This window comes from Watersipora subatra, chromosome 10 (genome assembly GCF_963576615.1).
Source record: "Watersipora subatra chromosome 10, tzWatSuba1.1, whole genome shotgun sequence".
NCBI classification, from domain to species: Eukaryota; Metazoa; Bryozoa; class Gymnolaemata; order Cheilostomatida; family Watersiporidae; genus Watersipora; species Watersipora subatra.
The window spans coordinates 15,812,556-15,835,081 of NC_088717.1; the positions used below are offsets into that span (position 1 = coordinate 15,812,556).

General features: G+C 34.5%; 1 protein-coding gene across 1 annotated transcript; it reads right to left on the reverse strand.

Annotated features, from left to right (window-relative positions):
• Positions 1-345: 345 nt before the first annotated feature.
• LOC137405801 (A disintegrin and metalloproteinase with thrombospondin motifs adt-1-like) lies at positions 346-16,279 on the reverse strand. Its single transcript, XM_068092208.1, has 14 exons — positions 16,220-16,279; positions 13,615-13,704; positions 13,120-13,248; positions 12,028-12,138; positions 8,572-8,807; positions 7,991-8,134; positions 7,551-7,694; positions 7,111-7,254; positions 6,671-6,814; positions 5,629-5,772; positions 5,175-5,348; positions 3,561-3,719; positions 2,819-2,974; positions 346-915 (listed from the first exon to the last, which is right to left on the reverse strand). The coding sequence occupies exons 1-14, from the start codon at positions 16,248-16,250 to the stop codon at positions 628-630; spliced, it is 2,094 nt and encodes a 697-aa protein (XP_067948309.1). The 5' UTR covers positions 16,251-16,279; the 3' UTR covers positions 346-627.
• Between the last annotated feature and the right edge of the window lie 6,247 nt (positions 16,280-22,526).

The window sequence follows — 22,526 nt, forward strand, 5'->3', positions numbered from 1 at the left end:
GGAGACAATCGCGCAAATATTAGCTTATAATTGGCAGTCACTGCAGGTTTTTGAAATAGATTTTTCATAATGGCAAACAACAAAACTTTTTGCTGGTAAGCAATAGTTTATCAAAGTAGAGTACACTATTATGTACACTTGCTTGTTGGATGTAGATATCAATAAAACTCAATCGTCTGGTGTCTGCTACAGAAAATTATTAGACACAAACAGTTAAATTCCTTCTAACCGGCAATTTGTGAGAACTTGTTAAGTAAAATTACAGAGTAGACAAAGTGTTTACTATGATATATTACACTTGTCAAAACAGAGTTTTTTAATGTGACTGAGAAATAAGATTGTGCATGAGTGTGTAGATACGCATACATGTATTTACTAGTACAGTAAACTTTATTTAAATGTCTGTTGAATTTGACAAATAATTCTGAGTATTTACAGTTTGTAAAATATTGTAAGATCATCAAAGAGCACATGCAATTTGCATATTTTATTAGTACATATCATATACAAAACCATGTTTAGATACATTAACCAATAACTAAAAACCCTTTAACACTTGTTCTGATGCAGTCTACTCGTTGTCTTTCGAGTCTGGTCCTAGCATAAAAACTACAATATACCCTAGCCTTACCATCGTCTTCTCGATCTTCCGAGCGTTCCTTGATCTCTAGTTTGTCTTCCTCGGGTTCTAGTTTGTCTTCCTTGGGTTCTAGTTTGCCTTCCTTGACCTTGTCTTTGTCTTCCTTGTCCTTGCCTTTGCCTACCTTGTCTTTGCCTTTGTCTACCTTGTCCTTGCCTTTGTCTACCTTGTCCTTGCCTTTGTCTACTTTGGCCTTGCCTTTGTCTTCCTCCACGTTGGCCTCCACTTCGTCCTCTTTGTTGTCTACTAAATGCCTGTGCACCTGAACAGGCACCCTAAGAAAACATACACAAATTATGTGTTGAGCTTGCAGACTAATTTATCATTTAGCTGACCAGTAGATTCATGACTCATATAAACTATTTATAATAATGTTGAGTGTTGACCCAACATTAGGGTGTCACTCATAAATGTTGAAAGTCGGCCCAATTTTTATGCTCAAGAAGGAAACACAGGCTAAATGTTAATGGCTAGCAATTTAAAATTGCATTTATTTATACCAGTATTAAAATCATGAAGTTTTATTTCTTAGTAATGATTTTGGGGTTAAAAGAACAAAAAAATAATGCTAAAAACAAAAAACACTCACAATTAAAGCTTAAGATGTGAAATAGGGCGGGGTTTTTTGGTAAAACGCAGACCTACAAATTACGATGTCAACACTGACCATTAACCAATGCATGAACATGGAACTGAAACGCTTATTTTGGTCATCATTCTTTTAAATTTTCTTCATCTAGTCGCCATGCTAAGTTGTTATAGTTACTCAACATGGCTGATAATTATAACATAGGGTTGAACTATGTTCTGTCAATGTAGAAAAAGTCTGTGCTGTATTTATTCTTCACAATTCGTCTTTCAATAGCTACGGTCGTTCTCAGTCAAAATTCAGCATTTAGTGAAGTCCTTATTCACTTTCGGAGGTGCTTATAGAATTACACTAATCAACTTGCTCATATGTTTTTACTAGGTGAATGCCCAGTATTTCACAGGTAATCCATACGACTTTGTATGAATTCATATGATTGTGATTGTATGAATTGTATGAGTTTGATTAACTTAAGCTAGCTGCGTGCCTGGCATCATATTTATTTTCGAAAAATGGTGTTAGTTTATTTCTGTGTGTTTGGCCTAAGCACAATTCAAACATTTGAAAACAGGAAGCATAGCTAGAACAGATTGTTGAAAAGAATTTCCTAATTCAAGTGCTACACATTTGGTCAAGATTCAAAACAGCTTATAAACAGTTGAAGGTTAAGTAGTAAACCACAAAAATTTTCAATATCATAATAAACAACTGCAATGAGGCTTTGATTATATAAAATAGACAAAGACAAGCTTGCATTAAAACATTTATTACTTGTCTTTGGATACGCGAAAGTGAACATTTTGTGTGTTGATATTAAGTATCCCGTTATACCCCTACTTCCCCTATAGTTGCTGTTAGCAAAGTTTTTTTAACCAGTGAATTCAAGTAACCTAAGATAGTTTACTATAATAAGAGCCGTGTTTACCTTTCCATCTGGGCATTAACAAAAGATATTGCACCTCAAAGGAATCGGAACCAAAATATTCAGCGAATGCATTGATGAGAATTAAGCCAAATACACTACCACCAAGCCATGCAGTTGGTGCGAAGCATTTTTTTCATTAGCATATTTTATCGCTTGACAAAACATACAGATGACAGACCAACAAACCAACAACCACTTAAATTTATCTTTACGCATAGATTAGTGCACTAACAAAAAATTCTTTACATAAAAATGGAATTTGGTGTCTGTAAAAATTAGCGATTTTTGGAAGTTTGCTGTTTAAATCCTTTTAACGAAAGGCTCTGTTTTGAAGGAAATAGTTTTAAACAGGCATCAGATGATCTACTTCATAAAATGAGCGATTTTAATGTAATTATATAGTCACAGCTATTTCTAATCGATGTTTTGCAAAAACCACAAAACCTTTTGGCCATTTTCACAACTTGAAAAGCTTGATGAAACCTCGTATTTGGTCAAAATTACGCAAAAGTATTATTGGAACCTCAATATTTGCTGTTATGTTGTTAATCCAGTACATTTTTATGTTGCCATTTAGCAGATAAAATATAGATTTCTTTATTGAAGTTTAAAGGAAATTGAAAGACTTCTTATAAAAGGACAAGAGAGTACTTTGTTCAGTTACCTCGCCACAGGCTCGACTCTCTTGTGTTGATCCTGGGCAGTCTTGATCTGGCGTGGTGCAAATCCGAGTTCTGGTTTGGATAGAACCACCACAAGTTACTGAACATGGTGTCCACTGTAACCACTCTGTCCATACTCCGCCAGTCGGACATACTGTCTGTTAGAGTAAGCATAAAGTTAGAATGCAGATGTCCAAGAATTTTTTTAATTTCTGGTATTAAATAGACTAGTTGAGAAGAACTCTTACCCTTCATTTTACTAAATTGAATTGCAAAAATAACTGCTTATGATGCAATTAGTGCCAAAGGAAAATCAAGTGAACTTGGCAAATGTTATTATAGGCACTAGTCTGCCATAGTCAAAGAACTTACAAAGCTTTTGTTTAAAACTTGCATTTACCCTATGGTGGGTGAGGTAAACATATTTTTTAAACAAGCAATGAATGTGGTGAAGTAAAAACTTCACAAGCATGATTAGGAACTCACAGGTATTCTAGGACAGCTACTGGTATTTTTAAACAAGCAATGAATGTGGTGAAATAAAAACTCCACAAGCATGATTAGGAACTCACAGGTATTCCAGGACAGCTACTGGTATTTTTAAACAAGCAATGAATGTGGTGAAATAAAAACTCCACAAGCATGATTAGGAACTCACAGGTATTCTAGGACAGCTACTGGTATTTTTAAACAAGCAATGAATGTGGTGAAGTAAAAACTCCACAAGCATGATTAGGAACTCACAGGTATTCCAGGACAGCTACTGGTATCCGTTACAGGAGGAATAGGAAAGAAACAGTTAAGACAGCTTCGACTTCTTTGTCTGCTTTGAGACGTACCACAAGAAATACTACAGGTAGTCCAGGTACTCCAGATAGTGCAGTCACAAATAGGACATGACTCCTGATAACCAGTATAGACACGATAAGTGACATGCAAACACAAAGTGCAATGCGGTAGTCGCTACTGCATTGTAGATTATTTGTTCTACGAATGTTTCTATTATAGAGATTTTTGGTTATATAAAGTGTAAAGTACATGTTAAGTGCCAAATCCATTTTAAGATTTACCCAAATTTACCACTTTGACCATTCAAAAAGAAATGACACCAAGCTTAAACTCTTAATTTAAAGACAGTGCAGTAACTGTGGTATTACTGGTTTGTATTAGGTTTAGGGTCCATAATTACAGAAAAAATACATTAAGCTTTTTTCTCAACAGCGGAGTCTGTGACACAAAAATTCAAAGGTCAATATAACAAACCATGAAACATTCAAATTATCTGAAGAATTGCTAACAAATTGGAGAATACCATAGCATATATATGTATACCAGTTTATTTGATCGTCTGATGCTTATGCCAATAAAGCTACATAGACTACAATCTCTACTAAAACGACGTTTTATATATAACATGATCTGAAAGTTCTACAATACTTTTTTTATGTAAAACAACCCAAAAAGTGAATTTGTCTGCTTGGTCTTTCTGAAGCTCAAGTAGACATGAAATAACTGCTGTCTTGTTTGTTACAGTTGCATAAATTAAGTAATGCCATCTCCATGCCTATTTTTCAGGCAACTATCATATTCATTTAAAACCTTATTGTTTGAACAAAAAATATTTCATCTATCTAGAAAGTGTTGCGCATAAAAAAATGGTAGCTGCTGTAATTTGTTTTGTTTAAAACCTTTTTACAGGTACGCCACTAACAACATCACGATCTACAAATGCATTTAAATAATTAGACAAAATACTCCCATATAATATTACAAAATATCACAAGATCATAATGTGATCTTGTTTTTTTATGTTGCTGCTTTGTGAAAAAATTAGACTTTTATAGCATGTCCTTCCAAAAACATTGTTTTCAAATTTTCTGAATATGTTTGCCTTTCATCACGTATTGAACATTTTTGTTTTATCAGAAACAAAGGGTTGCGAGATTACCCTCATTAGTCGTAGGGAGTTTGGCAATGAAACGGAATAGTGAGCCGATGATTTAAATAGTTTACGTAAATAGTAAGCGTTGTGTTTGCACGGAGCCCTTTTGTAAAAGTCGACATTCGGTGTCTGCCAACTTGACTATGTTAATCCTTCTACTAGACAAATAACTATTAGATGTCTACCCAAGAGGAACACGAGAGTATCCCTATGACTTTACTGCGAGTGTTTGCAAATTGATGCAGGACCTAAACATCGCTTTTAATCTTACTAGAAACTCACATACCTACATTTACCTTGTGGTATTTTGTTGCTATAGCAACCAATACTGTAGGTCACTTACTAGTAAATGATAACAAGCAACACTGGTGCAGAAACAAATATTTGAAGATGCTTATCTAAATCGTAATAGCTACCTCTCCACAGATCTGTGACTCTGTAGTTGAACCAGGGCAATCGAACATGTCTTCTATGTTGTTGCATGTCCTTGTCCGATTTCGTCTAGCACCTCCGCATGATACCGGACAAGGAGTCCAGGTACTCCAACCATTCCAAACAAGTTGTGTCGTATCGGTTTGACCACAGCTTCTCTGTTTAGCATGACACAGCAGAATGTGTTATCAATGAAAAGTAATATTGAAAAGGTATGTTGACAGACAGGCTTTACAAAGACAATGTACAGAAGTTTCTTTGGTCGGAGTATGTCCTAGTAAACACAGTCATTGTAGCTAAACACTAGCATACTCTAAAGTTTAGCTAGTAGATAGACTTTATTAGCCTCAAACTACTGACCTGACTTTTGTAGCATACTTTATTTTTTACATTTTAGTCTGGTTTGCACATAAATGTAAGAATTACTAATATACTTACAGAAGGACAGCTTCTGCGTTCTAACTGCGCAGCACAATTATTTGGGCAAAATCGATTTCTCCGCCGACTGGATACAACACCGCAGGTTCCTGGGCAGGATCTCCATGGAGTCCAGCTAGTACAGTCGCATGTTGGACAAGATATCTACATGACATAACAGATCGTATTAGTATTGCATGCTGGTAACAAGCAAAATATATTGATAGACAGGCTCAGGGTTTAAATAACAGATGTTCTCTTGCAGCACAGTTTATCATGCTGTTTCTTTGTGGCGTCATGATTTTTGGTTTTAAACTAATTTATCATTGCGTGTCAAAAAGTATTTTGAAACCATATGGCGCACCCAATTATAAAACACAAATAAAAGAAAAACCAAATTATGAAATGCATGACACAAAATAATCAGTCAGGTTTAACTTTATTCAAATCAACAACAATGTAATAAAGTAAAGATGTAAACAATGTTAAAAAGTAATGTCACTTTTCAATCGTTCTTCTTCACTGAATCCATCAAATTACTTGTCTGCTGCGTCATAATTGAATAGTGAACCCAAATCTGTTTTGTCATCATCCGACACAGTTTCATTGCAGTTGCTTGAATTTTGAAGAATGATTTTTGCTTTTGTGAAAGCTTGAAGAATGGTTGAAAAGATACTTTGGCCTAAGCATTGATATAGAATAATAAGCAGCAAATAGTTGTATCACTAGCCTGATGTTGCTTACCATCACCCAAGGACAGGGTATCTGTATGATACAACAGAACATATCACTATTGTAAACTGTTTTCAAGTAAAATATAATGACAGACAAGTTATTTTACCTCAGTTTATGTAGTCTTTACGATTCTACATATATCTGACTTTCTATAATAAATAAACACTATTACACAGCCTTTGTAGATTTATACCAACATAAAACAGACTTTAGATAACATAATATGTAATTTGTCAGTTTAAACTAATGTACTGTTTCTTTGCGATGTCATGATTCTATAGTTTTTAAATTCATTTGTCCATAAATGTAACTATTATTATAAACTTACAACATCGCAGGTTTCTAGCTCTGTCGCTACGTCACATGCGTCAGTGCAACTTCTGGTTCTTTGCCTATTTCCTGCGACACCGCATTCGGTGGGACAGGCTCCCCAGTTAGACCACTCAGTGCAGTCACAAGTAGGACATGATATCTGTATGACACATCAGAACATATCAATATTGTAAACTGTTATCAAGTAAAATATATTGACAGACAAGTTTTAATAACTGAGTGTATATAGTCTTTATGACTCTACATGTATCTGACTGTCTATAATAAACAGATACTATTACACGGTCCAAGTAGATTTATACTAACATTGTATAGAGTTTGGATAGCATATATAATTTGTCAGTTTCAAACTAATGTACTGTTTCTTTGCGATGTCATGATTCTATAATTTTTAAATTAACTTGTCCATAAATATAATTATTATTATAAACTTACAACATCGCAGGTTTCTAGCTCTGTCGCTACGTCACATGCGTCAGTGCAACTTCTGGTTCTTTGCCTATTTCCTGCGACACCGCATTCGGTGGGACAGGCTCCCCAGTTAGACCACTCAGTGCAGTCACAAGTAGGACATGGTATCTGTATGACACATCAGAACATATCAATATTGTAAACTGTTATCAAGTAAAATATATTGACAGACAAGTTTTAATAACTGAGTGTATATAGTCTTTATGACTCTACATGTATCTGACTGTCTATAATAAACAGATACTATTACACGGTCCAAGTAGATTTATACTAACATTGTATAGAGTTTGGATAGCATATATAATTTGTCAGTTTCAAACTAATGTACTGTTTCTTTGCGATGTCATGATTCTATAATTTTTAAATTAACTTGTCCATAAATATAATTATTATTATAAACTTACAACATCGCAGGTTTCTAGCTCTGTCGCTACGTCACATGCGTCAATGCAAATTCTGGTTCTTTGCCTATTTCCTGCGACACCGCATTCGGTGGGACAGGCTCCCCAGTTAGACCACTCAGTGCAGTCACAAGTAGGACATGGTATCTGTATGACACATCAGAACATATCAATATTGTAAACTGTTATCAAGTAAAATATATTGACAGACAAGTTTTAATAACTGAGTGTATATAGTCTTTATGACTCTACATGTATCTGACTGTCTATAATAAACAGATACTATTACATGGTCCAAGTAGATTTATACTAACATTGTATAGAGTTTGGATAGCATATATAATTTGTCAGTTTCAAACTAATGTACTGTTTCTTTGTGATGTCATGATTCTATAATTTTTAAATTAACTTGTCCATAAATATAATTATTATTATAAACTTACAACATCGCAGGTTTCTAGCTCTGTCGCTACGTCACATGCGTCAATGCAAATTCTGATTCTATGCCTATTTCCTGCGACACCGCATTCGGTGGGACAGAGTCCCCAGTTAGACCACTCACTGCAGTCACAAGGAGGACATGGTATCTGTATGACACAGCAGAATATATCGATATTGTAAACTGTTATCAAGTAAAATATATTGACAGAAAAGTTTTACTAACTGAGTGTATGGAGTCTTTATGAGTCTACATGTATCTGACTGTCTATAATAAACAGATACTATTACACAGTCCTAGTAGATTTATACCAACATAACACAGAGTTTAGATGACATATATCATTTGTCAGTTTTAAACTAATGTAATGTTTCTCTGCGATATTATTATTTTATAGTTTTAAACCCATTCATTTTTTTTCATAAAAGTAATGATTACTTATAAACTCACAACAGGACAGGTGTCTTGCTTTCTTTCTGCATGACAGAGCAAGACACCTGTCATGCAGTTGTTTTTTGTGAAGTGATGATACTATAGGTTTTAAGTCCATTTGTCAATAAATGTAAAAATTACTTATGAACTTACAACTACACAGGTGTTTTCTTCAGACTCTGTGTCACATGTGTCAGGGCAATTTCTGGTTCTTTGCTGAACTCCTATGACACCGCATTCAGTAGGACAGGCTCCCCAGCTAGACCACTCAGAGCATGCGCAAGGACATGGTGGAGCAACGAAAGTTAGTAAAAAGCCACGGTTGTCTTCGCACACTACATTCTCCCTTTCGCAATTGATACTCACCCCAGAAATTTCAATACTTAAATCTGTAAGAATGAGTAAAACATTGGGATTGGAACAATGCTGTCATATTCGTTTAAAAAAAACCTAGATACTCTAAAAAGAATGTTGTTAGTCTTTGCCTATTATGACCTTAATATATAAATGGTTTGGGTTTTTTGAGAAGTGTTTTCTAACATACGCCGTCGTTATTTTTAAAACATTTACAGAGTAGGTAAGGTTACCAAAATAAGTTCAATGTAAAATCAATTAAAAACATGAAAGTTAAATTATCTTTATTTTATTTTAAATTAAAATAAGTTATAGTGACATAGATTTTCTACTGCTTGCTCCATTTATTGATCTAAACTATGTTGAGCCTCACCAAAGGTCAGATAAGTGAATGTCTGTTACATTGCGTGAGTTGATATAGAAAGGCTAAGCTACATTTAAATAATGAGCTTCTTTAAAATCATATGTCTGAGTTCCAAAGTTCGAAGAACAAACAGAGTTCATTGAAGTGCATGAGAGTTCTTTAATAATCAGATATGCGCCTAGACTGTTTAGTTTTTCAAGTGCAAAAAATGCTATCTGTGTTAAGTCGAGTCTACTTTGTAATTTGTTGGTATTTCTTCTAAAGTAGCTGCCTTTGTGTTACTATAGTTCTAATTGCTATTTCACTTTATTTGTTTACATGTACAAACAAAACGTTTGACTGATTTGTGATAATGTTGTTTGAAAACGTTTTGGGACAAAACCATTAGAGTCTAAAACTTCTTAAGATTCTGCCAGGTTAAGACAAAAAAACTTGTGAAAAGCAATAAAGTGGTTATTTATTTTATTGCTACATATATTAACATTATAATACATTCATTATAACTGTATCTATATTATTACTGTTTTAATATTGCATGCAATTACAGAGTTTTTATCAGTAATTGGATTTTTCGACGAAGTTAGACAAAACCCATGTAATCTTTTAAAAATAATTGCTGCACAATGGAACTATTCTGAAATATAAAACAAAGTTTGAAAAATATCAACTTAAAAGAGCTTACCTATATGAGTGTGACCAACCTAGTGCCAATTATGGTTACTGTATGATTGATAAAAATACATTAACAGAGTGTGTCTCAATGTTGTGTTTACAGATATTTGGTTAATATGGAGAGTCAAAAAAGAACTAAAGACTGGTATATACCTATAATATACACCATATACATATGAAATATCAAACCCGAATCAAACCTACATGAATAATTAAGCAATATCAGTCAAATATCAGAAAAAAATCGATGTATTTAGTCAATGTCTTAAAAACTGAGTGTAAAAACTTATTTAAAAATTAATATAAAATAAATCTATTGTATAATAAGGGACGTGCCCATCCTTCTGTAAGTGAATTTTGAAAGAAAAGGTTTTTACAGCGCAGGGTTTAAACTCACTCACGCCAAACTGCCACGGCTCTAGGAAATATAAACAGCATACAAAACAGCCAGGGTACTAGTAAATATAAATGGGATGCAGAACCACCAGGGTACGAATAAATACAACCAGCACAAATTACTGCCAGAGTACTAGTCAAAACAAACAGCACACAGGACTGCCAGGGTGCTAGTAAATATAAACAGCAGACAGGACTGTCAGGGTAATAGTAAATATAAACAGCATGCAGAACCACCAGGGTACGAGTAAATACAACCAGCACAAATTACTGCCAGAGTACTAGTCAAAACAAACAGCACACAGGACTGCCAGGGTGCTAGTAAATATAAATCACATACAGGACTGCCAGGAAGTTAGTAAATATAAAGAGCACTTCAGACTGCCAGGATGTTCGGAAATATAAACAACACACACGACTGCCAGGGAATTACTAAATAAAAACAACAAACAGCGCTGCCAGGGTACTAGTAAATATAAACAGCACACAGGACTGTATGGGTATTAGTAAATGTAAACAGCACACAGGACTGCCAGGTACTAGTAAATATAAACCACACACAGGACTGCCAGGTACTAGTAAATATAGACAGCACACAGGACTGCCAGGTACTGGTAAATATAAACAGCACACCGAACTGACAGAGTACTAGTAAACATAAACAGCACACATGACTGCCAGAGTACTAGTAAATATAAACAGCACACTGCACTGCCAGGTACTGGTAAATACAAACAGCATTTTGAAATGCCAGAATACTAGTAAATATAAACAACACACAGGACTGCCAGGTACTAGTAAATATAGACAGCACACAGGACTGTCAGGTACTGGTAAATATAAACAGCACACAGAACTGACAGAGTACTAGTAAACATAAACAGCACACAGAACTGACAGAGTACTAGTGAATATAAACAGCCCACAAGACTGCCAGGGTACTAGTAAATGCAAACAGCACACTGGACTGCCGGGTACTAGTAAATATAAACCACACACAGGACTGCCAGGTGCTAGTAAATATAGACAGCACACAGGACTGCCAGGTACTGGTAAATATAAACAGCACACCGAACTGACAGAGTACTAGTAAACATAAACAGCACACATGACTGCCAGAGTACTAGTAAATATAAACAGCATTTTGAAATGCCAGAGAACTAGTAAATAATAACAACACACAGGACTGTCAGGGTAATAGTAAATATAAACAACACACAAGACAGCCAGGGTACTAGTAAATATTACTAACACGCAAGACTGTCAGGGTATTGGTAAATATTAACACCACACTGGACTGCCAGGGTACTAGTGAATATAAACAGCACACAGGACTGCCAGAGCACCACTAAATATAAACAGCATGCAGGACTACCAGGGTACTAGTAAATATTAACAACACACTGAACTGCCAGGGTACTAGCAAATATAAACAGCACACAGGACTGCCAGAGTACTAGTAAATATAAACAGTACACAGGACTGTCAGGGTACTAGTAAATATTACGAGCACGCAGGACTTCAAGGGTACTAGTAAATATAAACAGCACACATGACTGCCATGGTACTATTAAATATAAACAGCACACAGGACTGTCAGAGTACTAGTAAATATAAACAGTACACAGGACTGTCAGGGTACTAGTAAATATTACGAGCACGCAGGATTTCCAGGGTACTAGTAACTATAAACAGCACACATGACTGCCATGGTACTATAAAATATAAACAACACACTGGACTGTCAGGGTACTAGTAAATATAAGAGCAAGAAGGTGTTATCAAAGTTGGCATTCTGAAGTTTGCTGAAACGCTATGCTCACCCGGTGGCCCAGCCGTATTTTTAAGCGCGTCTATTCCCACTGATAATTCTGTGCCTGGAGTAACACCAGGCAAGCAAATCTGCTGTCCTTCAGTCGTCGCTTGCACAATACCTACAAAATTCAGTCAACACCCATGCCATTGTTATGATTTAATTTTCAAAGAACATGATAATGACTAGAAGATACACCACCTTCAATTCGGCTCACTTTTCTCTTTCTTTCAATTTCTTTTTTCATAAATACTATCATGTTTATCAATTAAATCTTGCAGCCGTATTGTCACGGTTCGCTTGCTATCTGATTCTCTCACAAGTCGATATGATTTTAGACTCTTTCACATACTTACACTCCGCCATTCCTTATGTAGACAATAACCACTTGGTTACACCTCAAAGATAGTAATAATAAATATAATAATAATAATGAAATAATATCATCAAAAGAAGCATGGTAAGATGACAAAAGATGTAAAGTGTAGAAAGAAAAATGTGAAATGTTTGAATAAGTTAGTGTTTATTAGTTAGTGTTTTTAGTAGTTATTTCTAGCATTTTAGTAAAAAGTGAAACGGATTTTATCAAAAGCTTTTGCCACTTATCTATCACTTTCAGTGGTTGGTGATGTTTGAGGTGATCTGACAGCCAGAATGTTTCAAGATAAAATTTCACAACTTGAACATTTTTAAAACATTCGAAAGAAACCTATGTGCCGAAATGGTGTCACTAATTGGTATCATTGTCATAGTCGGTATCGGCTAATGATCTCAAGTTACAGACATGCGCTGTCAGTTTCTTCGCAATTATATACTTCATAATCACATTTTCATTTCATCTGAGCATTTTAAACGATTTGAACATTTGAAAAAAATTTTTTTGAACATCTTCGCAGTTAGATCACCGCAAGCATCAAAAATAATATTAAATGATAGAAAAATGCCAAAACTCTTTGATTAAATCTAAAATTTTGTGCAGGTTAGTTTTAAAAGGCTTTCAACTGTGCAATCGTTCATATTGTTGTATATGGTGAACATGTTTAATTTTATGTAAGATCATCTTCAACTTGCTTAAATTTAAAATTTAATTTAAATTGCTTACCTCCTCCACACATCACAGCAGAACTACCAAAGTTTTCGCATCCAGTAAATGTGACGCAAACATTTTCCCACACTCCTTCACATGTGCCACTTCCTTGAATCGTCAGACAGCCTGGTAAATCCTCACATTCTGAAAGATTTGTTCAGATTCTGATTATGATTAAATCTAAATTATTCTGGTTTACAAATTTAAGAGAATATCTGCAAGGTTTAAAGCTGTGTACTTAGGAACAATAGAGAAACTGTAAAACAAGGGTAACATTAAAGGAATACTTTGCTAGATGAACATTTCAGATCTGGTTGAACTTAACTTGCTTAAGCACAGAAATTTTTTATCTGCAGAAAATACCATCTGCACCACATAAAACATGCAGCTCATGACACCCTGCAGTATTTTGCACCTGCATAACATGACACCTGATAGATGTTGAAAAATATGCAGGAATTTTGATAAATGACTATTTAACTGCACCAATAGATTGAATTCTGTACTTACTAGGATTTGCTGCTGTCACCAGATATGAGCATGCACTCCAAATGACATATCCAACATACAGCCTCCAACTTACTCTGAGTCTGATTCCGGCTGTGAAAAGTAAAGTACTACAATATTTTAAGATTTAATATACAATAGTGCAATGGACTACAACAATAAAATATAACAAAAAAAAGATGCAATGTAGTATAATCGACTTCAGCAAGCTACAAAAAATACAATACATCATATTGCAATTAAGTATGTATAAGATAATATCAGGTAATATAGTACAGTACAAATGTATATTGTACAAGATAATACAATGAATTAAATGTGGGATAAATTGATTCGTGGTAATATATTACAATGGAATATAATATATCACAATATAATATATCACAGTATCTTTTAATAGAGGAGAATGTGTATTGCGAATTTTATCGATTTTAGAAAAGCTTTTGATACCATTGACCAAACCATATTGTTTCAGAAATTAGAGCGCTTTAACTTTAGTCAGTTCACAACTAATTGGATGCTAAATTATTTAACTCATCGAACTCAAGTTACAACAATAAGTGATTTGTACTAAAATCCTAGTAACATAACATGTGGTGTACCACAAGGTTCTGTACTAGGTCCTACACTATTCTTGCTCTACATAAATGACCTCCATAATTGTTTATCCTACCTAACCCCTTACTGTATGCTGAAAATACAACTTTGTTCTTGAGTTAAAAAAACTTGAATGAGACTATTCATAAAGTGATCTTTGATCTGAATAAACTAAGTGTTTGGTGCCACAATAACAAATTAACTATCAACACAGAAAAAATGTATTACACGGTATTACACCATTTTTAAAACCTATCAAAACAAATCAACTTTGAATCTGAATATCACTTTAAATAACATGCCTATTAAAGCAGTAGATGAAGTCAAATTCCTTAGAATCACAATTGATAAAAACTAGAGCTGGTCCTCACACATTTGTAAAATTTTATTGGATTTGCGACCCATCTTAGGAATCTTTTATCGTTTGAGTGGGTACATCCCAAAAAGAATTTTAGATATGCTCTATTATTCATTTATTCATTCAAAATTGTGTTACTCAATTGAAACGTGAGGGAATACACCACAGATACATTTAAAAAGATTAATCATATTTCAGAAGAAATTATTGCGTATAATTAACCTTAAGCCTTTCGGGTTTCCAACAAAAGACCTATTTGTCAATTTAGATATTTTAACTGTAGATAAACTTTATAAGTATAAATTACTCATTCAAGCTCATAAATTGTTTCACTCTAGTAGCTCTGTCTTACTATCACATTACCATACTCGTCATCAATTACTATCACTTCCTGTTACCAAACATCTAACATCTGCTGGTCAAAGATCCTATAATTTTGCTACACCTGAGCTGTGGAATAAGCTGCCGATGGTTTTAAGACAAATAAAACCCCTAGGAGAAATTAAGGTAGAGCTGAGGCTCTATCTTCACTCTGTCGGGTGATCGATGTTATTTTGCTTTGTGCTGCGAACTCGGGCTCGTGTACTGCTAGCTTTGCCATTTCGCAATGGGCCCCATCATCATCTCTTCGGGTTATCTCTTTTTTACACACCTGACTATGTTTTCTGCTCTTTATTATTATTACTTTAACCTGTGTATATTTTGTGTTTGATTGTTGATGAAATAAACACACACACATGCACACTCGCACGCATGCACGCGCAATAGAATATAATATATTATTTATAAAAATAAGGGCAATGTAGGAGTTTGAAGTTTAAGCTTTTACAGTAAACAAAAACTTAAAAAGATTTATTTTAGTACAGTTCCTTACACAATAACTTTGATTTTCTAACTAAATACATATAAATATTGGTCAAAAAGTCTATACTTTTGTAATCAAACTTAAAAATTGTCAAAACCAATTAAAGAAAATTGAAATTAACTAAAATTAAAACTGAGCAGCTAAATGTTTTTTCGAATACATATATCAAATATTTTCAAATATTTGAATTTAAAATACTTTAACCATATCTCAAATCTGCCTGACCTTCCATTACATTCCTAACTGTGCAAACAACTACTACAGCTTATACCAAACACCAAAACATCGCTAATTTACATTATAGAACAGCATTATGAAAAAAGAGCTTTTTTATTAAAACAATTTACTTTACAAATTTTTGCTTTTTGTCTCATGGTTTAGTATGTTGAAAACAACATGGTCTAGTAGAACAGTTTATGTCTAATTATCTATCTACCTATCTATTTTTCTAACTATCTATCTATCAATCTATATATCTATCTATCTCTCTATCTATCAATCTATCTATCAATCTATCTATCAATCTATCTATCTATCCGTCTATCTGTCTATCAATCTATCTATCTATCCGTCTATCAATCTATCCGTCTATCCGTCTATCCGTCTATCCGTCTATCCGTCTATCCGTCTATCCGTCTATCCGTCTATCCGTCTATCCGTCTATCCGTCTATCCGTCTATCCGTCTATCCATCTATCTATATATCTATCCATCTAACTATCTATCTATCTATCTATCTATCTATCTATCTATCTATCATGACCACAAGATATATGTTCTGTTACTCACCAACTGACGCATCAGCAAAAAACTTTGCCATCTCTGCTCAGTTCTGTCACAAGTTAGATCAGTACTGCAGCTTCTATTTTTGCAGGTTAATTTATATGTACTCTACTCTACATGAATCCCTGAAGCTGATTGCTTGGTTGTAAGCGAATGCGCAAAAGGATTATTTTCAATGTGAGAGTCTGGCTGTAAAATGGCTATGCAGACAGAAAGTTGACCAAGCGGAAAGTTTTATAATTGACTGCCTAAACTCAGATCAGAGTTACAGCAGCCTACCAGCTAAATAAACAATGTAGACAATTGTGGCTGCTATGTCTGTGATTTCTCAAAAACTAGTGGTTCTAGTACACTAGCAGTCCAGAACTTTTAGTGAGAGATTGCCATGTGTAATAACTATATGCATAAATATTCTATAATACAGTAAAGTAGTTTGCTTGGTTGACAATCTGTGCAATTGGATTTGGTTCCAATGGATGGCAATCCATTTCCTAATGCTCTTAGTGTGGCTTCAACTGGACAAGGCTGTTTTAGCGGAAATATGACTGAAAATATGGCTGGAATATGAACTGAAATATGATGATATGATGATACTGAAATATGGCTGGCTGAAGTGCATAATTTCTCAACAATCTTTGTAAAGCTTAGAAACAGAACTAAGAACTTGCAGTAAGGTGAAAATGTACAAGATATTACCAAGAGAGCAGCACAAAAACCTTTCAACTTGACTGAACATTGGTTTCACGAGCTACTGGAGTTCAGCAAGATGTGAGTATATCAGCTAAATAAGATTTTTAAGTGAAATACTCATGATAATTTTTGATAGACTTTATAAAAGTTAATTTACTTACACATATTTAATATTATAAGCTGTTGAGTCATCACACAGCCCTTTTAGAATGTGTTATATTTTCTTAGCAACCATTAATTGATAAAAAATTATGAAGATAGGATAACACAGAAAAAGCTGATTCAAAAAAGTTTTACACGTTATATACATACATGTATATACATTATATATATATGCATTATGTATACATAATATTATTATAGATTTTATATATATATATATATATATATATATATATATGTGAATAGTATTCCAAAGTCTTGACTGCCTTAAAACACAGTATACTCATGTTGCTTAGCCTATTTAAATTATGCTAGCTAAAGATTATGGGATTCCATATTATATGCTAGAAGCACGAGAATGTTTTTTGTGTAGAGTCTCACTTTCATTCGATTTTTAGTCACTTGCCCCCCTTGGCAATATACCCGCGGTCATTTACCCCCTGGTCACATACCTCCAAGGCTATATACCCCAAAGTCAATTACCCCCACATAACGCATAATACAGTTTGACCTAAATTAGTTACTATTTTGTTTATATTATATGAACCACTTGCTACATGTAATTTGTCATGGTTTAATTAGCAGGTAATAATTAAAAAGACACTTAAAAATAAATGCATTTATTTACAATCTAATCACGACATTGTATTTTAATACAAACAGACAATAATTTACATGTATTTGCAAAACATGTACATGTATGGACATTTACATGTACTTTTAGACAATCATGAAGTTACATTTGAATATTGTGTGCTATACCACATAAGAATTCAAGAATTGGTTTATATTGAATATATTTTTAAGTTATTGCGTGATAATTTGTTGGGCAGTTTCCTCAGTGCCTAGTGCAAATCTTTTAACTGACTGACGCAGTTTCAGAGCCTCTGGAAGACCAATAGAAACGGCGTGTGTGTTCGTTGGTGTTCCCAATAACTTCTTCACCTTTCACTCTTAATTTAGCTTTACATTGTTTATCATTCCGTCTCATTTCCCACTCATATGACACAATTCTATTTGGTAAATTTTTCTGCTTCACATATATGAATCCTTAATACACTAACTTCGAACCTTCTTTAGTGCTAGTAATGGACTCCATGATAAACTTATGATACTAATGGTACAACACATTTTTCAACTTTGAACTTTCCGCTTTCAACTTCACATTACATGTATATATGCATGCATTAACTGACTTAGTTCTTTACAAGTTCTGCTTCAAAAATCCATCTAACCCAGGATCAAAGGTTTTGAGATTTTATATGTACTCTGAGTAGTTTCATTATGCAACCCATTCTCGGTTGACATCTGTACCCATTGAATCAAAAAAATAATTAATTGTCTAAATTCCTTACAAGTTCAAATTCAAAAAATCTAATCTATGATCAAGGATATTGCACTTATAATTATTAGTGCTTAGCGGAAACTCTTCGAAGATATCATGGGGAGGGAGTAATTGACCTGGGGAGTATATAGCCTAGGGGGTATGTGACCAGGGGGTAAATGACCAGGGTATATGGCAGAGGAGGGGGAGTGGTAAGTGGCCAGGGGGCAAGTGACCTGATACCTTTTCATACATGATAGTACCCTGACAGTTTAGTATACTGTGAGAGATCATCGGGTGTGCCCATGAGGAATAGAGAGTAAGAATGATAATAACTATTTGAGCATTTTGCAAGGTTGGCTCAGTTGTGGGAGTGCTGGGATGGTAAGCTGAGCCTCGCAAGTTTTAATCTCAGTCAGTGTAATCTTTTTCCAAACTTCAATCCAAAAGTGGTTTTGAACTGAAAGAACACGGCCCTTATTATAGCAAAGATGAGTTTGAATCCAAATGAAAGCAATATTTTTTCCTCTTAGATTACTAAAAATCATATGAAATTTTGTTAACACATGTGTTTATTTCTTGTTATTATTAAAATGATTTATTTTATGACAGCACCAAAAATTTAAGTTTAGTCTTTACCATAAATCCTTGGTCAAATCTAAAAAAGATGACGATTTGTGAGTTTCTAGCCCGCAGTTCCAAACTCGGTTTGAAAACTGTGTAGCTGTGTTGGCGATTATAAGTAATCAGTGGTACCATAGACGTAAGAAAATAGTTTTGTATAGCTTTTAGAAGAAACCTTTGACATCAGTGTTAAACGTCCTGCTCTAGCGGGCAATATCTGTTTTTTTTTTGCATTTCTAAAGCAAGCGGCATCGTGGGGCCAGCATCTTGCTGCATGCTTGAAGTCAAAACTCTTCTCCTTGAAAATTAAGAATGATTACTGGCATTAAATAATGGTTACTGGTGTTTTGCTGGTGCTGGAAATGCCTAGATTTATTCTAGATACTAGCAATATAAGGTATATATAAAAGAGTGATAAAAACATAATACATTGAAAAAACACCAAAAAGGTTTACTGCTCTTAATAAAATGTTACGCTGCTAAAAATAGATCCTAGACAGATGTTTTATAAGCAACTATATGTTCTTGATGACAGTTTGTGTTGCAACAGTGTCTTCTAGTGCAGTCTGTTAAATTTCTAATTGTAATTTTCCTGCAAAATATTGGACTAAGTTTCAGATTTTATGTTACTTATTTTAGGTGGTAGATGTTGGCATAAAACTGGCGATTTCCAAGTCAAAATGAACAATCAAGGTATGTTTTTCTGAGGTTGTGATCTAAAGTTGATGTGACGTGATGCTGTCAAAATATCTCTATTTCATTTTACTCAGCGGTAAAAGTTCATCATGGGATTAATTTTATTATAATTTTTGTTACATCAACAAAAAGATATATTTTATAAACTTATTATGCAGCGCTTAACGAAGCAGAAAAGATCTTGCCATATTGTATTATTCGTTACTTTTTTATCTTTATCAAATATTTATTTTCAGTTTCATGCTCTACTAATCTATGATAGTCTCACTAACACATTAGACCAGCCTGCTGACCTTGTTATAGTACCAAGACATGATTCTGAGCAAAGTCACTACTCCCTAATGGTTAGTATTCTTATGCTGCACTTTTATACTAAAAGACTATGTCAAGATATTAATTTTGAGAACAATTAGTGTTGCATGGTTGTGCATAGTTATTATAATTATTTTAAAAATTTAAAATAGCACATCTTTTATATAGCGTGTAACTTTATCATAAAGCCAGGATTTGTAAGTTAATAATGTTATATTGTATGATCTGTATGAACTGTAATGAACTGTATGCATAGCATGTGTGTAAGCAACTAGCAAACATAGCTAGCCCAAACATAGCTAGCATAAGTAATCTTATAATAATAGGATAAGCTGACTCAGCTACTGTAGGGCTGGTAGAGTCATTAGCATTCAGTGTGAGCACACACTGTGACAAACTTGAATAAGATAATTGTTTTGTAGGCACGAGAATACTTGCTCTGCGTGTATCTATAACATGCAACTTGCATTAGCTTGCGTAGCTTTATATACAAGTTGTATATGGTACTCGGTTTGCAGCTGTTAGATAGAAAACTTAGGAAAATTCATTTAATGGACTCTCGTTCTTACAAAGAACAACGGACCATTGAAAAAAGGTGAGCATGAAATACTTCACTAGGTTTGTCAGTAAATCTTACAAAAAGCAACGGTTATTGCCTTTTCATTCTAGCATAAATGGTTTAATCCAAAAACTCACTGTTAGCAACAATATTTGCAGGAAGCTTGTTTCTGTTGATGAGAGGTTTGCTGATTATGCTGTGACAGATAGTGAGATGGCGGCTATACAACAGAAAGATTGTGTAAGCTGTGGACTGTATGTTATCAAGGTGAAGCTGTGGACTGTATGTTATCAAGGTGAGTGACACTCTCATTTGTAGAGGTCTCAAGACTTCAACAATTATCAGTAGGAAACGTCTGGTTGGGTTATTTATCTACACAATAACTATTATTAGGGAACCTAGTCCTATTTTGTCAATTTTCACTGTTAACTACAATGTTTTTTCAGCAAAATTAGTGTGATTCCTTGTAAGGGATTATGCAATAATTTTGAACTTTCTAGATAGTCGGCACATTTTTGTTGTTGTAAACTTATTAAAGAATAATTCTAAGAATCTCTATTTTTATAATGTTATTATTATTTTCAGCATGCGCAAAAATATGTTGAATCGTTTGAGCTAGAAAATAGAAAAGATGGTGATATTGTAAAGGCCTGGCCCTGGTAGCTGAGCCAGCCTTACTATCCTAACAAACCGGTGCAGCCTGAACTCTGGGCCTTCCCCTCGTCGGCCTGCCTGACACACCTAGTGGTCTGATCAGGCCGCGGCTGGTTGCCCCAATCTCAGGCTCACTTGGAACGCTAACACAGCCTGCTCTCTGTGTCCCTATCTTGGCTAGTCTAGGTCCCGGGCTAGCCTACTGTAGGGCCTGATCTCTAATGCTATCGCATTTCTGATCAGGTCCAGTTGTAGCGTAGCCCAACCCCTAGCCTTCCTTAGGTATTTCCCAGGCAGTTCTTATCCGGAGCTAGATCAGTTCTGGTAGAATGGTCCTGACTAAGCCACCCAGGCAGGCATAAACGTGATCAGTCCGTGTGAGTGAATTTAGTCTATTTATTATGTATAATCAAGAAGAAATGTAACACAACGTCAAACAGCATGAGCTCGCAATAATTATCCCAATGAGGTGGCTTGCGCCTCCTCCTTATATATGGATCTTTCTCCGCCCACTTACATAATGATTACATAACACCTAATTGTGTTGCGGCAGGCCTGTGAGGCAGGCCTAGATATGCAGTGTTATATAATAGGGTATAATAGAAAAGCACACATATGGTTTTAATAAAGAACACTGATATCTAAGGATAAGAGCATAGTTAGTACATTTGTCCAGTCCTCCACACTATGTCTTTGAGTCCTTCCACATACCGTAAAGAATTATTGGCAAGTATAAAGGTATGTGAAACAATAACTATTCCCAGCAGATTTAGCACATCTGTATATCTTTTAAACATATGTTAAAATACTTCCTCACTTATTTGGTTTAATTTTTTCAACCTGAACTAACAATTTTTTAACATTTTTGCATTGAATTTAGTTTTTAACCAGTTGTCTTTAAGATGGTCGAGCATTGGCGGATAACAAGCTCTCTATTGAAGCAGGTAGGTTGAAGATGTAAGCCACATACAGGCTAACACTTTTATATTTGTATCATGTTAATACATAAAAATTGTTTTACTGTGTTCACCAATCTCAAGCATAAGAATACTATTCTGATATCTTTAAATAGTATAGTGTTGGTATCTACAGACATTACCTGCTTTATATATATCTAATGCATGTTCTTAACCCTTTGGCTACGGCGCGCTTACGGCCGAGAAAATACCAGCGTACGAAGGCAATTACTAGGGCGATTTGAGCCGTCGATATGACTGCATAAAAACTGCAGTAACTTACATCACAATTCTGGTAGTTACATAAATCAATATGCATAGGAAAGCTGAGAAACT